Source organism: Trematomus bernacchii, unplaced genomic scaffold (assembly GCF_902827165.1).
Source record: "Trematomus bernacchii unplaced genomic scaffold, fTreBer1.1, whole genome shotgun sequence".
NCBI lineage: Eukaryota > Metazoa > Chordata > Actinopteri > Perciformes > Nototheniidae > Trematomus > Trematomus bernacchii.
Window position 1 is genome coordinate 12128889 of NW_022987828.1, and position 23218 is coordinate 12152106.

Below are 23218 nucleotides of genomic sequence, written 5' to 3' on the forward strand. Positions count from 1 at the left end.
CTCAACAACATCCATCTTATTTTTACAATTTACCACAAGTTTTTTCACAAACATTGATGGAAAAAGTGCATTTCAAAAAGGTTTCTACAAAAGGCAGAGGTTAATTACCAGTGCTCCTAGTGTCAATGTATCAGAGTAAAAAAAGTTACACTCCATTGATTCTAAAGAATCTTGTAATAACTCTCCTGGAGCTTTTGGCCGAAACAAATAAGCTTGCTTCTCCACGTCTGAGCTCCTTGGCAGAGTGCCTTACCGATTAGAATCCACAAATGGGATGAGGAGTGGATAAAAGGCGTAGAGGTCTCGCACCAGCACAGTGAACTTCTCCTGTATCTGTAACTCTGCTTCAGAGGTATCACACCATTCTGCTTTCATCTGCTCCTCCTCAAGCAGCACACATTCGGCCCTCTTTCTCAACTTCTCCATCAGTGGCAGGAAGTGGCTCTTTAACAGCTCAATGTGGGCTTTGCATATAATCGGCTGGGAAAAAACTGAAAGATATGGCAACTGTTAGTACTGGGAATTATAACCGAAATAAAGAAAACATCTGAGTAATGTATATGACCATAATACCTGCCAGCTGTTTCATCCACTCGCCCTGGCTACAGCCGACATGGTTGTGGATGACACGGAGGATGTGGCCAAGAAGGTCACTAGCATGTTGAGGAATGACAGCGGTGCAGATCGGGCTGTCTGGCAGGCCCTCGGGGCCCCAGTCCCACCAACGAGACATGTAGTTGCACAGCATAGGCAGAGTGACCTCAGTGACATGGATGTACTGTGCCTGGCGAGCCCCAGCACCAGCTGCAGCCAAATCCTCCACCTCCTCCAGAGCCTGATCCAGAGAGGGCAGGTAGGGACACATGTCCTCCACCTGATCTGCTAGCCCAAAGTCTAAAAGAAACAGAAATGGAAAATAAGGCTGAGAAAACAGGGTAAGGATATGGGGGTTGGAGCACTCAAGTTTAAACAGAGAACACTGATTAGTGTGTCAGGAGGGTTAGTTCATTTGTATTGAGTCTTTGTCCTGTGACTAATTAATTGACGAATGTTGTGGCACTTCAGTCACATATTTAATCATAATTAGGTAACAAAAATGACAATGGTTATTACCTTCTCTCTCAGAGGCACTCATGGTGTTGTAGATGGAGTAAGGGTTGTTTTGGTTTAGAGAAGGCTCCAGGAAGCAAACAGGAAACGTCCCAGTCAGAGCTGCAAGACAAGCCCCTGCTGCTGCCCTCTGCCTGTACAGGAAGACTGTGTTAGGACAGAGGCATGGGGCTGACTAATGTACTAATCTAATCAAACTCTGTGGGGTAGGTTTGCTAATGTAAGTGATCTGCCAGAGACTTTCAGTTCTTATCTCAGGGTCAGAAATGTTGGTCACTTAACTTGACCCTTATACATTAATCAATAGCCTTGATGAAATGTGAGTTAAAAAAAAGAGAGAAAACCAGATTACAGGAAGACATTCTTTTCAAAATCACAAACTGTGAATCACATATCCATAAAGGTAGTACCCCTCCATGTAGATGCTGCTGCTGGTGCCAAGAGAGTGGAGGCTGTTGAGGATCCTGTAACAGTACACCTGGATACTCCCCACTGGAAAGACAACATCCAAGGACAGTGAGTAGGAAAGCTGATAGCGTGCAAACAGAGAGATAGACTAGTAGCTGGATGGCTGCAGATAATGAATGATTCCTGGAAGGTCAGGATATCAGTGATGTTGACAATATGCTCCTGCTGCTCTATGGCTATAACTGAGACACTCGAGGAGCTGGTTTCAAAAATGTGGTGGAATGTTCATCCAGCTCCTTAACAAATGTACGAACTACTGAAGAACCATGTGCTAGAGTGTGTTTATGTACTATTGTGAAGGTATGTTATCAAGCTGTATTTGTAATTGTGTATCCAAGGGTGCATTCGAGGATGTAAAATGTATCAAAGTCGCCCCTCACCCAGGAGGAGCACTCCAAAGTGTTGGTTGCCAAGATGCTGAAAGAGGGAGGTGAGGGTGGGCAGGAGAACGGAGGTTGTGAAGCTGAGAACCTTGGCAACTCCTCTAGCCTGTTGACTCCGACTCTGAGGCAAACAGACCAAGGTCACAGAGAGGTTTTCCACCGTCATCTCCAGATCAGCTGCGGCTGCCTCAAAGAATGAATGCAGGGATGCTTGGATAAACTCTGGGGCTGACTTCATCAACGCTCTAGGGCCAAAGGGTGGAAAATGGCTGTTAGTTTAGTGGTAAACTGCATTAAAGGTGGGGTAGGTAATTCACTTCAGAAACACTTTTTGTTATATTCCATGGAATGCTCTTAACATCCCGATAGCAATGAATATATTAAATGCTTTGACAATAAATACATGAACAAAATGTCATCTGTGGAAGCCGTGGTGCTGTAAAAAGCACGACCAATCATCTGAGCCGGCCCGACTAAAATAACTGGATGCCGGTCAGCCTTCCATCTCGTGCACAAACTTATCTCGTGTCCTCATTGGTCATGTGTGCGTTCGTGTGTGTTGGAGGAGAGGCTCTGTAAGGAAGTCTGAAGGAAGGGGCAGATTTTTTACGGCTGCGTACTTTCAAATTCTAGCGCACTCGAGCTGGTTTCTCCATTCTTACCTACCCTACCTTTAAGGTATACATGTACAAATAAGGGATACAAAACATGTGATTGCCTACTTCAAAATAGAACAATAAGAAATGATATGGAGATAATGAAACAGTTAAAAAAGGCATCATGCAGTGTCTCTTTTACAAGCTTTAATAAAACACAGTTAAGTGGATTAAATCAGTTGCTAATCCATCCAGCAGACAAGTCTAAGAGACATCAATGTCTGCCGAGCCGAGATTCTACTTTAGGGTCATGCTTCAGAGGCAGTGTCCTCAGGGAGTAAAAGTGATATCAACCACAATTAGATAGCATCAGTGTATCAGTGGCTCAATTACACCAGTCATCTCATCCTCAGACATGGTGGTGTGACACTGATGTGACCGCAGGCAGAGCGAGGGGATCGGTTCAGGCAGAGTGTGACGATAGTGCCATCTAGCTATACCTGGCATCCAGAGTCTGAGCCAAAACATGGAGGCAGCTTGCAACTGACGACGCTTCGTTTCCTGGCAAAACACACACACACATACACACTTAATCCACAATGTCCTCACACACAGACAAATAGAGTCAAATACAGAACATGCATAAACACACAAGGAATTAGATGAATCTCATATAATAACATATTAAGGAGCAAACCAAGGACACTAACAAGAGAACAAGTGATTGAGCTTCATTTCCACACCATCCTTACCAAAGAGGGAGATCCTGTGTCTTACTAGAGCTGCAAGCTTACAAAAGAGGCTGGATGTGAGGAGAAGGACAAAGGCAGTGATGAGGAGAGGAGTGGGAAAGTAATTGCAGGACACAAAATCAGAAGAATGAGGCTTTTACATTTAAATAAACACTGATAAAGAAAAGACATAATTACACTTTTTAAAGTATTTGACAGAACAGTTCTGAGGAATTGTCCTTATACAATATGATGTGTAACAGCATTTAAAAAAACGTATAGTGAAATCAGCATACCATGATATTTGTTGGGGGTTAACACATACCTTGCAATCATCTCCTTTTCCTTTTTTGATGCATGGCTTTTATTCCCACTTGAGCAGTGAGAAGTGGGCAGGAAGTATGGACGATGGCTCTTCACATATTGTTCCAAGAGAGGAAGGATAACCTGTTGAATGGAGTAGTAGCCATATCATCAGTACAGTAAAGAGAGAACTTACTCAAAAGATACATCATTTGAAGTATAAGTACCATTAAATCAAGTAGATAACTCTTGATTGTCACTTGTTAGTAACATATTTCCCTTAATGCATCCAATGAAATTGTCTTGTCATCATGATTAGTGTTTCAAATAAGGTTTTGGGTCTTTGCAGTGTCTATAACAACATGAATGTGTTATAATTAGTCCCGATAAGGACCTGTGGGGGAAAGAGCTGAACATTTGGCATCTATTAGCTCTTCATATGAAGCACTGACTATTTACAGACGGACAGATGGACAGGCAGACAGGCAGGGATGTGCGTGGAGTGTGTGGTTGAGTGGGAGGTGTGGGGTGTAGAGATCTGAGGCATGACTGTTCATGGTATCGGCTGACTGCGTCCAACTCAGTGGGTCCCATCAATGAAGAAATAAACCCTTTTCATTCGCTGCCTCCTTAGGGGCAGAACAGAGTGGGAAGCTTTAATCAATTTCCTGATGGCAATCGACACGCCCACAAGGATTTCCAAAATGGCTAAATAAATTACACAGCCACAAAGGGTTTTACTTAAGAGGGGTTTCCCATGGCAACCGTCTAACAAAACTAATTAGATGACGTAAATCAAATAAGAAAAAGGAGGGGGAACGAAAATGGCCTTGAAAGTCAATGCCAGGGATTTCATATCAGACTGATATGGATTAGGACTGTTCAGATATGTAATTGATCTGATGCAAACCTTGGGGAAAAAATGAATTGGCTGCTGGTGTGCAGCTCTCTCTCCTTTAGACATCTGTCCTCTGGCTTGCATCACCTCTGGAAAGAAAAACACAATGAAATATTTGATCAAAGACATCTACCATGGTACAAGATACACAATAGTAACGTATTAATAATAAAAGTGTTTCTGTGTAATTCTCACGTAAGACAGACAAGTTCACATACCCAGGCATGCTGTGGGCTATTAGTGATGGTTTACATCAAATCCACCCTGAGGCAGACTTGCTGAATGTCGACTCAAGACTCAATATTGATCAAATGTGAAGAATTCAAGTCCCAGACTCAAGGCTCACTAATATGTTCAAAAACATTGAAGCGTCATCTACATAAGATATTCATATCTTTGGGATGTATTATTGGACGTTACATTTCCAATAAGTGAAATGATCATCATACCCAGCTCCAACACATGCTCCTGGGCCTCCTCAGTGTGAGCCAGCAGCCGCTGAAGGAGAGTGAAGCCAAAGCAGTTGGCTATGGCTGGAAAGTCCATCTCGGCTGTCTTCCGATCCCTGTAGAGGCGGTGAAATCATACAGGGGTAATGAAACACTGCTGCTGGAAGCCAATAAGCTCTGACATTAATGTATAATCTGGACTATGAATTTTCGAATTTCTAAAATTGCCTCTGCACCAGTGTGAAATGAAGATGGGTTATACATAGGGATGCTCCGATCGATATTGGCCGATACTCATTCTCTGCCGATCGATCGGTGCTCTCTAAAAATGCCGATCGCGAGAGCCGATCACATGACGTAAAATGATGACGTAAAATACATGACACTTTTCTCTGTGCGCGGCAAAACAAGCTCGCCAAAATGGCTTCACCGTTCTGGCAGTATTTTAAGGTGTCCGAAAAAGACAATAAAATAGCGGTATGCAACGTGTGTGTGAAGCAGAAATCCTGCAGCTCCGCCCGCTGTGACGGACCGGTGAGCGGAACAAAACACACACTAAGAGTTAGACCTAACACACTTAGCTATTTTATCTACCTCTGGAACAAGCTAAACCAGTTATAAATATATGTATTCTTCACTGTCGGGTCACTCATTACTGGATCAGTGAGCTGCATGAGATACTGACAGGCTGTCAGGAGAGAGAGAGAGGGGGAGAGAGGAAAAGAGAGGCTTCTGCTAATTTCTCCTGTGTTATTATCCAAAGTTAATGTGAACTTGAATAATGTACTTAATTTGAATGTAATAATTATGTTGGTTGTTGTTTGTGGAAGCGCCAGTGAATGAGCCCCATTAACTGAGTTTTAAACATCACTTTAAATGGAAGATCCCCATAGGCCCTGATTCCGGCGATCGGTCCCAAAATTGGCGATCGAAGCATCCCTAGTTATATATCTTTCATGCTATATTACATTGGCCTTTAGCAAAGAAAGCTCCTTCTTTACGCACCTCCACACATTATAGCCGTTAAGCTGAAGGAACTTGAGAGCATTCTGCGCTCTTTCTCTGAATTTGGTCTTCTCCTTGGCTGTTAGAGTATCATAGGGTACAAGCATTGGATGGTTTCCTCCTCCTGAAAACAGACATTGGTCAAATATATTAAAACTGTTGCTAACAGTTCTGTGGCCCCTGTGGGAACACGACTTGTAGAAATAGAAACAGGACGCATCATAGAAATATCATAAAACAGTGGTTGACACCGTGGTGTGGTACCTTTGCTCTCCAGCTCTAATTTCTTCTTCTTAGCCCAGGCATTGTGGTAGTTTTCAGCCAACTGTAAAGCCATAGCCTATAGGAACAAAAGAAAAGAGTTCCATCTATTTACTCTATCTTTGCAACACAAGTTTTATCACAACATTTGTAAAAACAAGTTTGCTAGAATTACAGAAGCATGGCAAGTATAAATTCCGACCAAATATATCAGCTCCTCCCAATCCGCTTTATTTCATAAATATATAAAACTCACTAATAAGACATGTAAATAAAAACACAAAAAATGAACTATAACTCCTTTAACCCTTGTGTTGTGTTCAAAAGCTGTTACCGTTCATGGTGTTCGCGGGTCAATTTTGACCCATGATTTATCTCAGTCCAAAACACAAAAAAAAAATGACTATCATCCAATATTGTTTTAACTACATCATAACTAACTTATAATGCATTCATAACCGTACAATCCTGTTGTAATTTAATGTTATGGCCCAAAACACATTACACCACATATTGCACACGTGCATAATGTGTTCAGGTTCAAGTGTTAGTGTACATATTCTTTGAGAAAGGTCGAGTTTCCATGGGGGGAGGGGGCCAGAGGGAGGGGAGACCAGGCGCATGTTGCGAAAAATTATTGTTACAGTTGATGAAGGGGGTGGGGGAGGGGTGTCTAAAGTCAAAGATGAATCTTGATTGGGCCAAATTTGACCTCGAGTCACCCAAAACAATTCTGCTGGGTCTCCCCAGACCCGAACACCAAATTATACACTTTTTTAGAGACCTTCAGACTTGGCTCAAATTGTCAAAATCTGTTTTGTAGTGTTTATATAGCTGTTGTGGAGGATATCATGAAGCCTTAATCCGATAAAAGAAACTAGAGCGTAGTTATTATATCATTTTAACTTGAAACGGGTCACGGGAGACCCGAACACAACATAAGGGATAAAGTAGCAGACAGTATCCTAATAGATCTCCAACAAGGAAACTACTTTTGGCAAGGAAATGCATCAAAGAAAATGGGTCCAGTATCCAAAATACAATTACACAGCACTCTAACATGTAGCCAATGGGAGAGGATTTATCTTTTTAAGGAGACTTCATTTTTCAGGCACTGAAATTTGTGTCACTGAGTTGTTTTAAAAGAAATGTATGTCTGTTCCGTTAGTCTATAACTGCACAGACTTAAGCCACTTACATCTGACCACTCACAATTATGATCCTATATTTTGTAAGCATTTAGTATCATGTATTTGCCTTATATAGAACAACATTGGTAACAGGCGTGCTACTAGCTCTACTGATCTGGTGTCAAGATTCAAGTAGAACAAAGGTTTTAACTACTTTAATGCTAAATAAGGCAGAATTACTCACACACTGGTCCCATGATAAGGTGATGCTGCTCATGTCCATTGGTTTAGGGCTGAAGGTTGATGCTCCTTCAAAAGAAAGCTAAGAGACAACCATTGTTTGTCAACTCTTGAATTAAAAAAATGTAAAATCAAAGTGGCTGAACACTTTAAACAAAAAAAGAAATTAGTAGGAAATGCAGTGGGGGAAGTGTTTGGTGGGGAAAGACGTACATTTTAATAGAACAGACGTATGGCGCCCTAAGGCTGTGTGAATGTGGCCTTTTGAGTACCTGTCCAGACTGAGATACTCTGCGTGTAACGGTATGCGTGCCGAATGCTTCTCCTTCTTTGGTTCTCTCTATAGTCCATCCAAAGGCCAGCATACTCTTTATGGTTTCTTTAATGGCCCAGCGGTACGCCTCCTTTTCCTAGAAAACTCGGAAATATCAATATACCCTTATAAAAAACTGAACTTAGTAGGTCATTGAAGGACAGCAGATAATGGAAAAACTATTTCAAACTACTGTATTTTATTATTTCAAAAACTGTTGTAAGCTCAATACCCCAAAAACCAATGCATTTCATATTTTATATTACACACAGTACATTGGCTATGATTGCGCCGAGGGGTGTTCTTACTTCACTGCTTTACTTTGTTGTATTTTTGGACTTCTTACTCTACCTTCTCAGCCAGAGCCCTGTATGGCTTGAGGCGAGGGTGAACCTTGGTGTTCTCACATTGCTGCTCCCCGTGAACCCAGCCGTTGGCAAACTGAAAGAGATAACATACTGATTCAGTGTAAAAGTACACATAAGAAAATATGCAGGCATCAATAAATTACAACACAGACATGGTGTTGACACTGTGAAGCAGACATATTGTCATGTAAATATATTCCTAAGTGGTTCAGTCACCACCAGGATATCATACATCAACTTTACTTTGTCAACGTAAACCGGCCGTTCGGATTTGAACAAATATATTCAGATGTTACCTTGTCCAGTGACCACTTCTCATGAGTGTGCTCCGCGTACTTATTCACAACAAACTCCAGTCTTTCTGGCACTGACACGCTAGTGCAGGGGAAACAAAAAAAACACATCATGTATCCTACAGTAACACATTTAGATATAACTGTGCATTATTATTGGAAAGATGTTCTTTGAGCATGAAGATACATTATCATTTGCACAGCAGTATTTTCATTTAATAAAAAAATAGTTCTTTAATGATTTTGCTCAGTTTTTTGGAAGCATATTTTCTGTGTCCAATATGATGTGCATGCAACGATATCTCAGCAGCCAGACATTTAAATTAAAATGGTATATTGACATACACTTCAACAAGTATTGCATCTCCTGAAATATTGTTAACAAATGGGTCAATTGTTGAGCCCAATGCTGTTTAAAGTATATTCTCTTTACATATTTCCTAGAGCAGAACAAGTCATTGAAAATCAAAAGGTGCTATTCTTTATCTGTTATCAATAAATATCTCTGGTCAGTATCTTACCTTAAGGTATCTACAGGCTGGGGGTCAAAGTGTCCTTCTGTGTCCATTGAGGTTTTTCTCTCTGTATCCGACACACAGCTTGAGTCCATGTGGTCAGGAGGAAGAGCCATGGACACGGCAGCTAGGCACTGGACACACAGCCCGAATAACTGAGGCTCATAGGGCTGTAGAGTTAGAGAAAGATAGGATACATATTGTAGGAGGAAGAAAAGATAAAGACACAATGGGACAGTGTTCGGGGGAGATGGGCAACAAAATGGTACAGTTTTAATGAGATATACTGTATAGTACAGGGGCATTTCCGAAAAGATGTCCTCCTGTTCCAATATTTGTAAAAAAATAAATAAATGGGGGGGGGGGCATTTTTAATTGAGCCGTCCCTTATAGATACTATCTCTTTACGTAAGTGAGCCGGATCATTTGACTTGGCTCTCTTAAAGCGCCGGCTGTTTTGGCTCCCAAACGGCTCTTCGTGGCTCCGGCGCTCGCAGTTCACGCGCGTGCTCCACTAGCACCCCCCCCCCGCCCCCTCATCGCGTCCAAATCGCGCACGTTCCGTGTTGTGCTGTGGCAGGCACCGCCGATGTCGGGGAAACGATCTTCAATACTCCGAAAAGAATCCCACCAGACTCCTTTGCCCCTCCAACAGAGGGATGTCCTTTTCGTCATTTCAAGCGATAAAAATTCCCGATCTTCTCTCGAATTATTAATTTTTTTGGACGCCCACGGCTCGAGTTCAGGGCATTCCGAGCTGAATAAGGGCGTCAAATGACTGCAAGACGCCCCCCTGGCGGAAACGCTGCTCGCACTGCAACTTTACATTTGGTTGATATTGGTTAAGCCTTGGTTTTTGCTGCTTTCTGCAACAACAACAATGTTTTCTTGCTTTGAGCATGTGTCTGGATTTCACAAACAGAACACTTTTCAGCTAAGGGAACCAGTTTATTTAATTAATTTAATGACACATTGGATTTTTATTTCAGATACAAAGACCTAGCCTTCGTGAAGAAATACTTCAGCTGAAAAAAACATCTAGCTGCAAATCAAGTGTTGTACAATAAATAGGGATACAGAAATACTGTGCACCTAAGCTACACTACACACTCTGTAGAGAGTCTTCTTTGCAAACTGAACTTCAAGGATTTTTAATGCAAGTCTCCAGTGGGACTGGAATGATCCTTTGAGCTTGAATCTTTTATGTATCGATGTTCTCAATCCATCACGTAACGATCATTTCAGAAATATGCTGGTACATGTCAACTGAGGAAAGGTTCAGTTATTGCTTACGTCTCTCACATTTCAACCAACTCTGTTCAAGGATGGAGGGTTTTATACTAGGATGTAAAAAAATGTACTCGTAATCACAAGTGGGTTTATCTTCCTCCACTCAGGTTCTTAGAGACGAAAATCAAATAAAGATTCTGATATCTCTTCGGAAATACGATTTGAGGAGAATTCAAAGAAGAAAAGATAAATTAAGGGCTGTTAAAAAAAATGTAATATTAATTCATTTTCTGCAACTCTTTTGGTTCGCCACAAAAAAAAGAAGAATTATAAATAATAGTAATTTTGAGATTGCCGCATGTATTCAAAATGGATTACCTTCTTTGCCAAGGCCTTAAACACGCCCCAGAACAACTTTCTCGACAGGTGGAGCTCCTCTCCAGAGGCCAGAGCCTGCTCACCCTGCCCTGCAGCCAGAGAGTAGTACTTCCACCTCTGCTCGTAGTGACTGGTCAAGAGCTGGTGGATCATAAAATGTATAATTTATCAAGGTGAACCAATTTTTTTTCTGCTCTACTGTCGTGAACTGATATTTTTATATTCACCTTTAGTGGCATTTTGCTGTCGTCTGTGAGATGGGGAACATCGAAGACAAGGCGTCGAAGGAGAGGCTGCATCATAGATGGTTGGAGTTTACTGAGGACACAGATGAATGAAGAATTAGTCATATGAGCAGATACACATCACATATTACCAGGGGAATGATGTATGATCAGTTTTGACTGAATATCATGTCTCAGAAAGATGTCACATATAATTGAGAAGATGCCATGGGCAATATGCAATTAATTCAACATTTTGATTGACTTTGGTTAATTACATCTGAATTGGGCAAAAAAAGGCGTTTCAGTGATTCATCAAATATAATGAGCGGGACAAACAGTGCACTGATGTGTCTGCATCAATTAGCAATAATCTGCTGCTCTCTCGTTCTCTTCACAACATATCATTTGGTCAAACAGAAAAAACAAAGCCAGGTCAATGGATACAATAACAAATGGTGCAATAATTCTTGTATTAAAAATGGTATTACAGAAGATAAGAGCTTTCACAATCTACATTTTAGCATCCCATATAAAAGCTTTTAGCAACTTGCAGACAGCAACAACTCCTTGCAGAAATAACCAAGGGAAGACAGGACCCTAACTCTAGGTTACTTTATCATATCCTAGAAGCACTACCTGCACACGGCCAACAGACACTCTTCAATAGTGTCTCTCTGAGCCTTGGTGAGGCTGAGAGCCCTGGAGAGGCCGTAGATTGCCTGGATGAGAGAATCCACCAGCAAAGCATGGTCCTCTAATGGACAGAAGAGAGCTGAACATTTGGTGAGCAGGGGGAGCACAGTTGTACACAAGTATCTGTTCAGGGCCAGGGCCATATCAGTGGATCCCAAGTCAGCCTGCAATGGAAAATAGAGAGTACATTTAGAGAGTCTTAATTAGTGGATCCAAACAGACAAAATGGAGTTAGGAGATTACAAAAAGAAACAGGGACCATGATCACTGATGCATGTATGTCTCATCAGATTGAAATGGAAATATGTGAAGATTTAAGCTGAAAAAGATACTTCTCAGTAGGGAAGAATAGTATTACAAAAATATTATCCAGATCATTAGTAGACATCTTGGTACCACTTTACAATAAGACTACCCTAATAAAGGATTCATAAAGGGTTTATAATTAGGTTATTAATTAGGTTGTAAACACTTTATGAATCATTGAGAACCATTTATAAACCAGTTCTAAAATAGTTTTCATACATCGACACAGGCTCACTATTTGGCAAGATGACTAAGCCTTATATTGGCTACCTAGCTTACTTTGTCTTCTTCATCAGCCAACATCCTTGGTATCTGGTGTTCACTGAGTTGATTCTCCCCCCATCCATCTTGATGTTTCTTGACATCTCTTTATGACCATTTATGAATGAGTTACTAACATTTATAGTTGCCAAAAGGGAGCCTTATTGTAAAGTGTAAAACACATTCCCATGTATTATGAGTTACTACCATTTCTAATAAGGCTTAGCAGTACAGATAAATGTGGGCTCACTATTTGGCAAGCCACCGGCCACCAAGCCACCTGTTTATCTCTTGTCTTATAAAAGCTTATTAAGGATTTATAAAGTGTTCACAACCTAATTAATAAATGAATTACAAACTATTCATAAACCCTTTATAAGGGTAGTCTTATTGTAAAGTGGTACCGACATCTTAGAGCCTTCACTCCATCCTGAGGATTTCCTCCGCTCAGAGCCTGACCCCAAACCTTGATGAGATGCCAAGTATCTGGCTTGAACTAGCATCACAGAGCAGCAAACTGAGTTTCAATGGATGTTTCCTTCTGCACTTTTTTTCTTGCGACAACAGGGCATGTTTGGTTTTTTCTTTGAGGGGAATAGTTTTTTTGAAGCTGTTGTTGGCCTGTGGAAAAATGCAATCATAAGAAATGACTCCGGAAAAGCTGCCGATACGAGCCATAAGAAATGAATGCAACTGATTATTTAATGTTGTTTTTATAGGCAATAATTGAAGCTTTGTTAGTTCCAGGTTTAATATGTGCAATAAGTTAATTTCAATACGTTTTGCAATAAACATTGAACCAGTCCGGCCCTCGACTAGTACCGATTCTTTTATTTTGGCCTACTGTGTATTTGAGTTTGACACCCCGGTCTTAGAGAATTACATTTACGCAAGTTGAAACAACTAGTACTCAGTAAGTCAGTGTAGTTGATCATTCAGGTCCCGTTACCAGACAATCACAGTAATGTTCGATATGGTGCGATAGGGACAGTGGGAAAAAAGTGGATTCTTTTTTTAATATGCAATTCTAAAGTCACAGGTCACACCTACAACTCTACACTACTGGATCTGTAAACAGGTTGAACAGGTCAACAAGATGCAATGCTGTGAGCTCACAGTGTCAAGGCAGACGGCTGCCTGAAGGTCAGGAAGGAAGCCCACTTCTAGCAGGTGGAGAAGAAAATTCTGGTTCTCAATGCCATACACCCGGTCCAGGAACAGAACCATAGCTGCCTTGTGGTCTGGGCAGAACACTGTGGATAGGTCAGGATCAACCACCAGACCATCTGCACAAACAAACACAAAGTAAAGACATATAGACATATTTATAAATGGTTGCATGTAAATGTATCTATAGCATGCCATGTGTGCGGATCTCTTATCCAGACAGGAAAGTCAAACTGTGTCCCCAATGACTAAGGAGTTAATAATAAATCAATACAATCTGATTTGAATAGGCATTGATTTTAGACAAGTCCGGTTTCTGTTTTATACAAGATGAATTGACTGTAGTGATGCAAAACTGGCTGATTTGACCTTTAGACACAGAGGGGAACTGAAAGGCGATGCTGATGACTCCTTCGAGATCCTGAATGGGGATGAGCGACCTCAGGATGGCTCGAATGCGGATAGCTTCTCCTTTGCCTCCTTGAATCAACTGGATCAACAATTCAGAAGAAAACATTGAAAGTGGTCAGCTGTTTGCAGCTTAAAGAGGGATTCTCATGATGATACCGTAATAAAATAAAGAATATTTTGATGTACATATATTGTACAGCCAGTGCATGGAAGTACACTGGCTCTATGAAATATAAGGGACATCTTCCTATTGTTGAGTTACTTTGTATATTAAATCTTGCTGATATATTTCTTCCAAGTGTAACCTTAAAATGAGTCTTACTATTTACATTTATTTGCTTTTTGTTAACTTCTAAATGTTTTAATACATTTTCCAAAACCTCTCAAAGCATTTTGGATAGCTTTTGTTTTGTTTTTTAAACGCAAAAAATGTCCTCGTCTCCCTTGTGTGTCCTCAATGACACTGTAATAGATATAAGGAAACAAAATGACATAATGTGTTGAAGAATACAGTATGGTACAGCGTTTCCGCCAGGGGGGCGTCTTGCCGTCATTTGACGTCAGCCGAGGGCGTCCAAAATAATTGGATAATAATTCGAGAGAAGATTGAGAGTTTTTATCACTTGAAATGACGAAAAGGAAAAAGGACACCCCTCTGTTGGAGGGGCAAAGGAGTCTGGTGGGATTATTTTCGCCGCCAGCAAAGCGTGTTCCTGTGACGGAAAGTGTACTGCCGGTGAGCCTTGGCGGGGGGGTGCTAGTGGAGCACGCGCGTGAACTGCGAGTGTCGGAGCCTCGCAGCGACAAAACTGAGGCTCCGTGGTAAACTGTGGTAACATGAAGAGCCGTTTAGGAGCCGAAAGAGACGGAATTCCCGTCACTAATACGTAAAGAGATAGTATCTATAAGGGACGGCTCAATTCAAAACCCCGCTCTCGGGGTCGATGCCCTCTCAGCCCTGGTCTGGCGGAAACACTGGTATGGTACAACTAATGTTATGGAGTTTTATCAGATGCATCATTGAGCAAAAAGAACATTGTTTCAGTCAGGAATTTGGCCCTAGGTAAAAGCATAAACGGATTCTTCTTGTGTTTGTTTGATTTGTTCTGGCTCATTATTGGAAAGGTAGTTTGCAGACTTTTTCCATTAGGCTTTATTGTTTGCGACATCTGCAGATATTGATGTGGAAAAGCACTCACATGCATCTCTGGAGCACAGCGGCCCAGCAAGTCGATGAGGGCAGAGTAGAAGGTCATGATGGCGTGCCCCATGTGAATGAGGTCATCATTATTGTCCTGGACAACATCTCTGTTGGTGGGAAGAATCATAACGGTCAAAAGCTTGTCCAAAAACTGAACTAAATCATAAATCATCATTGCGTTATGATTGATTATCCCTAAATAAAGCAGCCCATTAGCGAGATAAGATCTTTTCTCCTAATTTCCAATGACATTCATATTTATTCAAAATTCTTACATTTACAAAAGAAAAAGGAGCAGATGTCCGCTCCCAACCCAAATAAATCTTGAACATCGCATTATAATAATAATCAGTGTCATTAAACTGTTCCATTGTTGTTGTTAGCCTATTTAACCTGTATTTATCAAGGGAAGGCTGGCTGAACACAGAAGCTGCATTCCAGCCAAGAAATGCTCCAAAAAGCCTGAGAGGAAATGACTCGCTTATTATCATAGGGCATAACAACAGTGCTGAATAGGCTTATACCCAATACAATATTTCACTACACTTTGGTGGCTTTCAATGCTGTTAATCATTTACAAATCAAATGTGATGCAGTTAAACTGTCCGTGGTCCTTTCTACTGCAGATTTTTCAAAACAGTAAAGTATACATTAGACACCATTAGGTACACCATTAAACAAATTGACAGAATCTCATTTGTTTTGCACGCAGCATTATCAAATTGGTGATACCCAGTTTGGATCAATTGGGACAAAAAATCCTTTGGAGTACTACTAACAGTGCTCTGTTGGACTGGTAGGTGGTGCAAGCTCCGTCCATGGAAGGGTCCTCTGAGATCCTGATGGCTTCCTCCATTGCTGATAGGAGGCCGTTTCCCCCGTCCCCTCGCAGGGCGGGGCCAAAACACTCGGGCCGACGAATCAGCAGCCTCAACACCAGGTAAGCATTCTCCTCTACACTCTCACCTGTGGTTTCAGAAACACACAAGACAAAACTCAAAATTCATCCACAGAAAACACACTGGACGCTGCACTAGGTCAGAAACCAGAGGAGACTGTGAAGTCCACCGTAGACAGACAACTTTTGGACAAAATGTACTCTCCATTAAAGGCAGCTCATTTTGGAATAGCCTCCCAACTGAGATACGGGATTGTCCCACTCTCAATAGTTTTAAAGGTCAACTTAAAGAATGGTTGAGAAACAACCAGACGTGCAATCACCGCTAAATGCACTTTAACACAGGGGTATCTTCTCTTGCACTTTATATGTCGTTGCTGCTACATTGTACTGCCATGTGGTAAATGCTTGTGTATGCTGCTCTTGCTCTTCCTGCATATCATGTATTTATTTTTGCTATGTATATAAATGTCATGTTCTTATGTTGTATGTGACGGGACTGCGGATGGAAATTAGCTCAAAGCTCAAATCCGGCTCATTTACACTTGTAAGCATTATTTTGTTTTAAAGTGTTCATCAATGTGCATTGTCCCGGTTCAAATAAACGATTAAATGAAAATGAAATGAACAGGTAGGCTGGGGGCACATTTAAATTCGAGGTGGTAGGGTATTTGTTTGACAAAATTCTGACAGAGTAATTGATTTTATAGGAAAGGAAATCATTAAACTGAAAACACACCAAGAGGATCATTAGAATAATGATACCCTGATCAATATATGCACAGCTTATAGACTGAAGTGGTACAGCTGAAATCACTTGGTGTGGAAAAACCAATGCAACGTTGGGTTAACTGTCAACACCCTCAAGGACAATTTGAACTGATGCCTTCAGGGCACTGCTGCAGAGCAAGACAAAAATCAATGGTAGAAAAAACAGAGGTAATTACCTCTGCAAACAGCCTCTTGTGCTTTTTCAACTTTGCTTCAGTGCGAGAAAAGCAATAGCCAAAAACAAATATCCACGATAGTTATTGTGTTATTTAAAGACATGAATTATAGTTGAAATTGGACTGCCAAAATAAAATCACTTGAACGACAAATGCTCAAAAATAATATTCGAGCCAACGATTTACTCTAGGGTAAGGGGAAAATAAAGCTTATACAATTAGTTACTTTCTCAATGATAAACTGACTGGACAAATGTATCATAAATGTCATATTAACCATCTCAGGATGTTTTCTAAAAACTATTGGTAGAACTAACAGGTTACCATTGCAGAAGACTGCAAAACGCAGAAAGTCCAGGTATCGCTCGCCCTCCACAGGGTTCCACCCGATGTCAGGGTAGCCTTTAGCTACTAGCATCGGACAGCTCCGGAGACCACAGCCAGCGAGGTACTGGACCACCTGGAAAGCAGATTACACAAACATGGTCATTGCAGCGACTTGACAAATAATATGGTACAGCACAGAAAACTAAGATTTCCTAGACCAGGGGTGTCAAACTGAAATACAGTGGGAAAAAATTTAAAAATCGGTACTCGTCGAGGGCCGGACTGGTTCAATGTTTATTGCAAAACGTATTGAAACATATTAAACCTGGAACTAACAAAGCTTAAATTATTGCCTATAAAAACAACATGAAACATTTAATAATCAGTTGCATTCATTTCTTATGGCTCTATCTGCAGATTTTCCGGAGTCATTTCTTATGATTACATTTTTCCACAGGCCAACAACAGCTTCAAAAAAAACAATTTCCCTCAAAGAAAAAAACAAACATGCCCTGTTGTCATGAGAGAAAAAGTGCAAAAGGAAACATCCATTGAAACTCAGTGTGCTGCTCTGTGATGCTAGCTCAAGCCAGATACTTGGCATCTCATCTTGGGTGTAAGTTCATCAATGTTTGGGGTCAGGCTCTGAGCTGAGGAAATCCTCAGGATTGAGTGAAGGTGTGCGTGTAATATACCGGCGGGCCAGATCTAATAGTAATTAATTGATTTGGCCCCCGGGCCTTGAGTTTGACACATGTGTCCGAGACAGTGATGGAGCCACCCAAAAATAAAATACAGATGGATGAAACAGCTAACTAATATGCAACAGCATGTTCATAACAGACCAGAGAACTTACCTCTGTATATATGAAATAAAGGAGACTATACCAGAAGTACTGCAGAGACAGACTCACCTTCTCTAGGTCAGGTTCCCTCAGCGCTAAGGCCAGTTCGTTATTATCCATAACCGAGGCTGCTGCCACATCCAGGGGAGTGGCCCCACGCATGGATGGGGAAGCTAAGGGACAAAGTTATGAAATAATTGAAACACCAAATCATAAACTATATAGAGAGTAAGGACGATATTGGGGGTACTTTATTGAGGGGGCAGGATCCTAACACCAACACAAGGTTGTTTTCTTAAGTGCAAAATAATGCCCTAATAAAGTAAAGAGTCAGACCTAATAAAACATATCGGTGTAATTCAATACTAACAACAGCCCTGCCATACAGTTTTACTTTGTAGACTACTCTAGTGAAACTTTCAATGTTAAATAATTAAAAGTAAACAGCTTTACAAACCATGGTCTGGAAAAGTAGCCCGAGATCAATAAACGCCTCTCTCAAAAACTAATTATGTAGAGCAATGAAGCATTCGTGCACAACATTATACACTTATAGGAGTTTCTTGTAAGAGAATAAAATGTACCTAGTCCAACACTGCTGTTTTCCAGCAGGTAGCTGAGATGGTCGAACAGGGCCCCCTGATTGTGACGGCTGATGCGGCAAAAATAACACAGGAATCGACAGCAGCTGGCCACCATCTTGGGAAAGGTAATCTCCTAACAAAAGAATAATCAATGCATAGATCAAAACAAGATGTGAGGAGGTAAGGGTTCAACTGACTGTACTGCAGGGAATATTGCTCCATTCATAATTTAGTTATAACACGTTTTTTTACCTCCAGCTTTTTCAACCTTGAATAATACACAATGTGTGCACTTACTCAGAGTTCAGGGTCATTTCAATTCATTAACTTGTATGACAAATAAAATATCTTTAATCATGATGAATGTACTTTAAGAATATGATCTACTGTATGAAACACCAATAGTGTTTAAATAACCCACTAATGTAAAGATCTGCATCTCCAAAGGATTTATCAATACGCTTCAAACCGCTCACCTTTGATTCCCCTTCTCCAAGAACATTAACCATCACCTCCATCACGGTCTCATGAATCCCCAACGCCCTCATTAGGTCAGGGTGCTGATAGAAGACCTTGTTATTCATTATGTCTCTATACATAAAAACACAAACAAAGAAAATGACGAAGAAAAAGATGGAAATATGTTAGAAAGCAATCAAGCAAATCCATTTCGCATGACAAACGTCCCCCTACCCTAATCTTCTGATCATCAGCCGCTCCTCTTCCTTCCCCATGCGGACGCTGAGGAGGGAGCGGATCTGGCTCAGAGAGGACAGCAGAGCCATGGTGTCTTCTACCGAGGCCTGGCTGATGGTGTAGGCTCTGCGGAGGTGCTCTGCCATTTGGCCCCCGAGGCCCTGATACTGGCGGTGCAGCAACGTGAAGACGGCCCTCACCAGCTCAGGGTCCTCCATCTCCGTCTCCTGAGCCCAACGCCCCATCGTCTCAGAGATCAGCGTTTTCAGGGACTCTGAAGCAGGAAATAATTAAGTTACATTTAAAAAAGGTAATTGTCCAACACAATCATTTTATAGGACCTGCTACAGAAGATAGATTTCCGGCAGTATTACACATTTTTAAAAAAAGTCAAAAATGTACAAAGTCATTGGAAAACATTAGGTCCTATATTATTTTTCCATCAGAATCAGAATCAGAATCCCTTTATTAGTCTCACGGAGGGGAAATGTGCGTAGTTACGGCAGGAAAAAGAGCCACAGACAGCTTAATGTTACATATGTTAAATATGTGACATGCATTTAAAAAAAAAGTACTAAGTTATGATATAATAACAAATATATAATAAAAAGTTACATAATTAAAAGAAATACACATCCTCTAACAGTTCTTAGGATTTAGCAGCCAGGTATATATTACACAGTTATTAACGGCATCTATATATATTGCACATCTAGCACATATTGCACATAGGTGGTTGGTATTTAACAGCAGCAAGTTACACAATTTACAAAATACACACCTTGTAACAGTTCTAAGGATTTAACAGCCAGGTATATATTACACAGTTATTAACGGCATTTATATATTGCACATAGTTTGTTGGTATTTAGCAGCAAGGTGTGATATAGTCTGTGTTGTGGTTTAAGTGTAATTATGATATCTCACTTTTATTGTCATCACATTTAGCACTAGTATTAGTCATTTTACACTTTATGTTTATGTTGTTGTTGTATTTTCTTAACAATCTATGGCCCACACATTTCCTTCAGGATTAATACATTTCCATTTGATCTTATCCTAGATGCACTTACTGGCACTCTGCGGTCTGCTCCCCTCCGCTTCTATTGGTGTCTTTCTCAGTCCAGTGACTCTCGCCACTAGACTGAGAAGCCGATCTTTAAGAGACATCTCAGCATCCTCTTGATCCTCTGTGTCGCTGTCCAACTCAATGCCTGCACAATAAGATGAGAATTCCTCAGTGGCAATCACTGTAAGTGCCTCCTCAGAGCTCTTCCACAGTGACCTGGCTCAATAAAGGTTTATATTGGTATCAGTAAATGATAAAACAATGTTCCAACCACAGTGTGTGTTGAGGAGGTGATGGAAGTCTTGCAGGAGCTGCTGGATTTCTTCCGGACACGGACAGTTCTCCTGCTGCTCTTCCTCTCTGAAGTTCAGCAGAATGTTGATCTACAGACGGGTCACATATTCAACAAACATTACAGACAATATTCTGTACCACTTTACAATAAGACTAAGGGTTTACGAATAGTTTGTAATTCATTTATTAATTACGTTGTGAACACTTTATAAATCATTAATAAGCTTTTATAAGACATGAGATAAACAGGGCACCTGTGACCGGTTGCTTGCCAAATAGTGAGCCCACATTTATCTGTACTGCTCAGTCTTATATTGGCTACTTAGCTTACTTCGTCTTCTTCATCAGCCAGCATCCTTGGTATCTGTTGTTCACTGAGTTGATTCTCGCTAAGTAGCCAATATAAGGCTTAGTCATCTTGCCAAATAGTGAGCCCATATTTATCTGTACTGCTAAGCCTTATTAATGGTAGTAACTCATTGTTTTACACTTTACAATAAGGCTCCCTTTTGGCAACTATAAATGTTAGTAACTCATTCATAAATGGTCATAAAGAGATGTCAAGAAACATCAAGATGGAAGGGGGGGAATCAACTCAGTGAACAACAGATACCAAGGATGTTGGCTGATGAAGAAGACGAAGTAAGCTAGGTAGCCAATATAAGGCTTAGTCATTTTGCCAAATAGTGAGCCTGTGTCGATGTATGAAAACTATGTTAGAACTGGTTTATAAATGGTTCTTAATGATTAATAAAGTGTTTACAACCTAATTAATAACCTAATTATAAACCCTTTATGAATCTTTTATTAGGGTAGTCTTATTGTAAAGTGGTACCCAATATTCTAATAAATTCCACAGTTATATTGTGAACCGATATATTGACCGAGCATATCTTTAATGTATTTTAGAGTGCATAGCTCCTGGAACAAGTTTTATTTTTCTTGGATAATTCATCATTTGAACTCAACCTGCTCCTGTGGAGGTGAGCGGAACTCCTTGGTCTTGCGGGCAGTGAGGGCAGCTGACATGTTGAGCGCTTGCATGACCTGGTTGTAACGAAATCGTTGGTTCTCCTGCAGCTGACCCACAAAGTTGTCAGAGAAGGCAACCACAGCTTCCACCCTGTGGCGCACCTGGCAATCACACAGGTAGGAGAGCAGGTGGCAGAGCTGGAGGAAGGAATATAACAACTTATCTCTATCTGAAAAAAATAACATAAAGGAAGGAGAAAAAGAACATTAAAGAAATATGAATATTCTTTCACCTCAAGTTTGACAGCTTCTGGAAGCATCATTTGAAGAAGTCCTTGATGAGGAGTGACGTCTTCTTTTACGTTGCCTCCTGTGCATTGTTCGTCGTCATCATCAGCAGCGTCTTCTTCCTCCTCTTCCTTGTTGAGGGTTTCGGCATTTATGGAGAAAACTGCAGGTTCTATTAGTTTCAGAACTTTCCCCAGATCCTCATCCCCAAATACACCCAACACCAGTAAGTTGTAGAACAGCTTGATAAGGGGAACTAGCAGGAGCTCAAAGCTGCCTCCTACAGGATGCCTCACATTCTGCCCCACAGCCCACACTCCAGCAGTCAGCATCTCCACAGTCAGGTCCTTCAGTATGTCCAGAGGGATTTCTGGGCTGTCTGTGCAGGTTATCTCACCTGTACCATCCGCTTCCAATCCACCACTCCTGACAAAACAAGGAGAGGAGAAACGCATCTGTGGTTTAAGGGATGTGCTGAGACCAGTGCTGAAAATGCCTTCTGGAGGTGGACTATTCCCTGCATTAACACCATAAGCAGGGCTGGGATAAAGGGTGATTTCTCTGGTCTGGTCAGTCATAGGCACAATGTACTCATGGTTCATCATGTGACATGCAGTGGTGTGGCTGCTCAGGTGAACCTGAAAAAAAAAAAACATGAAAACGTTTTTATTATCCTCTAAAGACCAACGTTTCCTAACTCTTATGTTAAAGGTAGGGTAGGTAATTCACTTCAGAAACACTTTTTGTTATATTCCATGGAATGCTCTTAACATCCTGATAGCAATGAATATATTAAATGCTTTGACAATAAATACATAAAACAATTTCATCTGTGGAAGCCGTGGCGCTGTAAAAAGCACGACCAATCATTTCAGCCGGCCCGGCTAAAATAACTGGATGGCCTACCTGCCTGTCAGCCTTCCATCTCGTGCACAAACTTATCTCGTGCCCTCACGCACGTTCGTGTGTGTTGGAGGAGGGGCTCTGTAAGGAAGTCTGAAGGAAGGGGCAGATTTTTCCGGTTGTGTACTTTCAAATTTTAGCGCACTCGAGCTGGTTTCTCCATTCTTACCTACCCTACCTTTAATGAATGTAACCTTAAAAAAAAGATACAAATTCAAACAAGCAATTACCTGCATGAGAAGCTGGTAAAACGCAGAGCGGAGTTGACCAGGGAGGTTGGGATCCTGAATGGCATGAAGGAGCTGGGATTGGTCAACATGACTGCAGAGGGCGTGGCAAACTCGAGTGTTTCCAATGGTGCATAAAGAGCAGTAGAGCAGGAGAGTGTGGTGGTGAAAGGTCAAGAGGTCATCCAGTTCCGACAGCTCCAAAATGTCAACAGACCTAAATGTCAAAGA

General features: G+C 41.1%; 1 protein-coding gene across 1 annotated transcript in view; it reads right to left on the minus strand.

The window, feature by feature from the left end:
* The window catches only part of LOC117499740 (ryanodine receptor 2-like), an 86460-nt gene that overhangs the window by 27228 nt on the left and 36014 nt on the right, over positions 1-23218 (minus strand). Inside the window, 34 exon segments of the mRNA XM_034152334.1 lie at positions 254-491; positions 574-894; positions 1114-1244; positions 1521-1602; positions 1959-2206; positions 3058-3118; positions 3310-3359; positions 3614-3735; positions 4502-4566; positions 4939-5054; positions 5944-6067; positions 6208-6283; positions 7579-7656; positions 7847-7984; positions 8239-8328; positions 8552-8630; positions 9070-9233; positions 10672-10812; positions 10899-10989; positions 11535-11755; positions 13275-13444; positions 13695-13815; positions 14936-15044; positions 15717-15903; positions 17107-17242; positions 18024-18127; positions 18539-18671; positions 19015-19129; positions 19232-19508; positions 20314-20448; positions 20575-20686; positions 21567-21767; positions 21863-22495; positions 22991-23204. Of these exon segments, the coding sequence (XP_034008225.1) occupies positions 254-491; positions 574-894; positions 1114-1244; positions 1521-1602; positions 1959-2206; positions 3058-3118; positions 3310-3359; positions 3614-3735; positions 4502-4566; positions 4939-5054; positions 5944-6067; positions 6208-6283; positions 7579-7656; positions 7847-7984; positions 8239-8328; positions 8552-8630; positions 9070-9233; positions 10672-10812; positions 10899-10989; positions 11535-11755; positions 13275-13444; positions 13695-13815; positions 14936-15044; positions 15717-15903; positions 17107-17242; positions 18024-18127; positions 18539-18671; positions 19015-19129; positions 19232-19508; positions 20314-20448; positions 20575-20686; positions 21567-21767; positions 21863-22495; positions 22991-23204 (5283 nt within the window).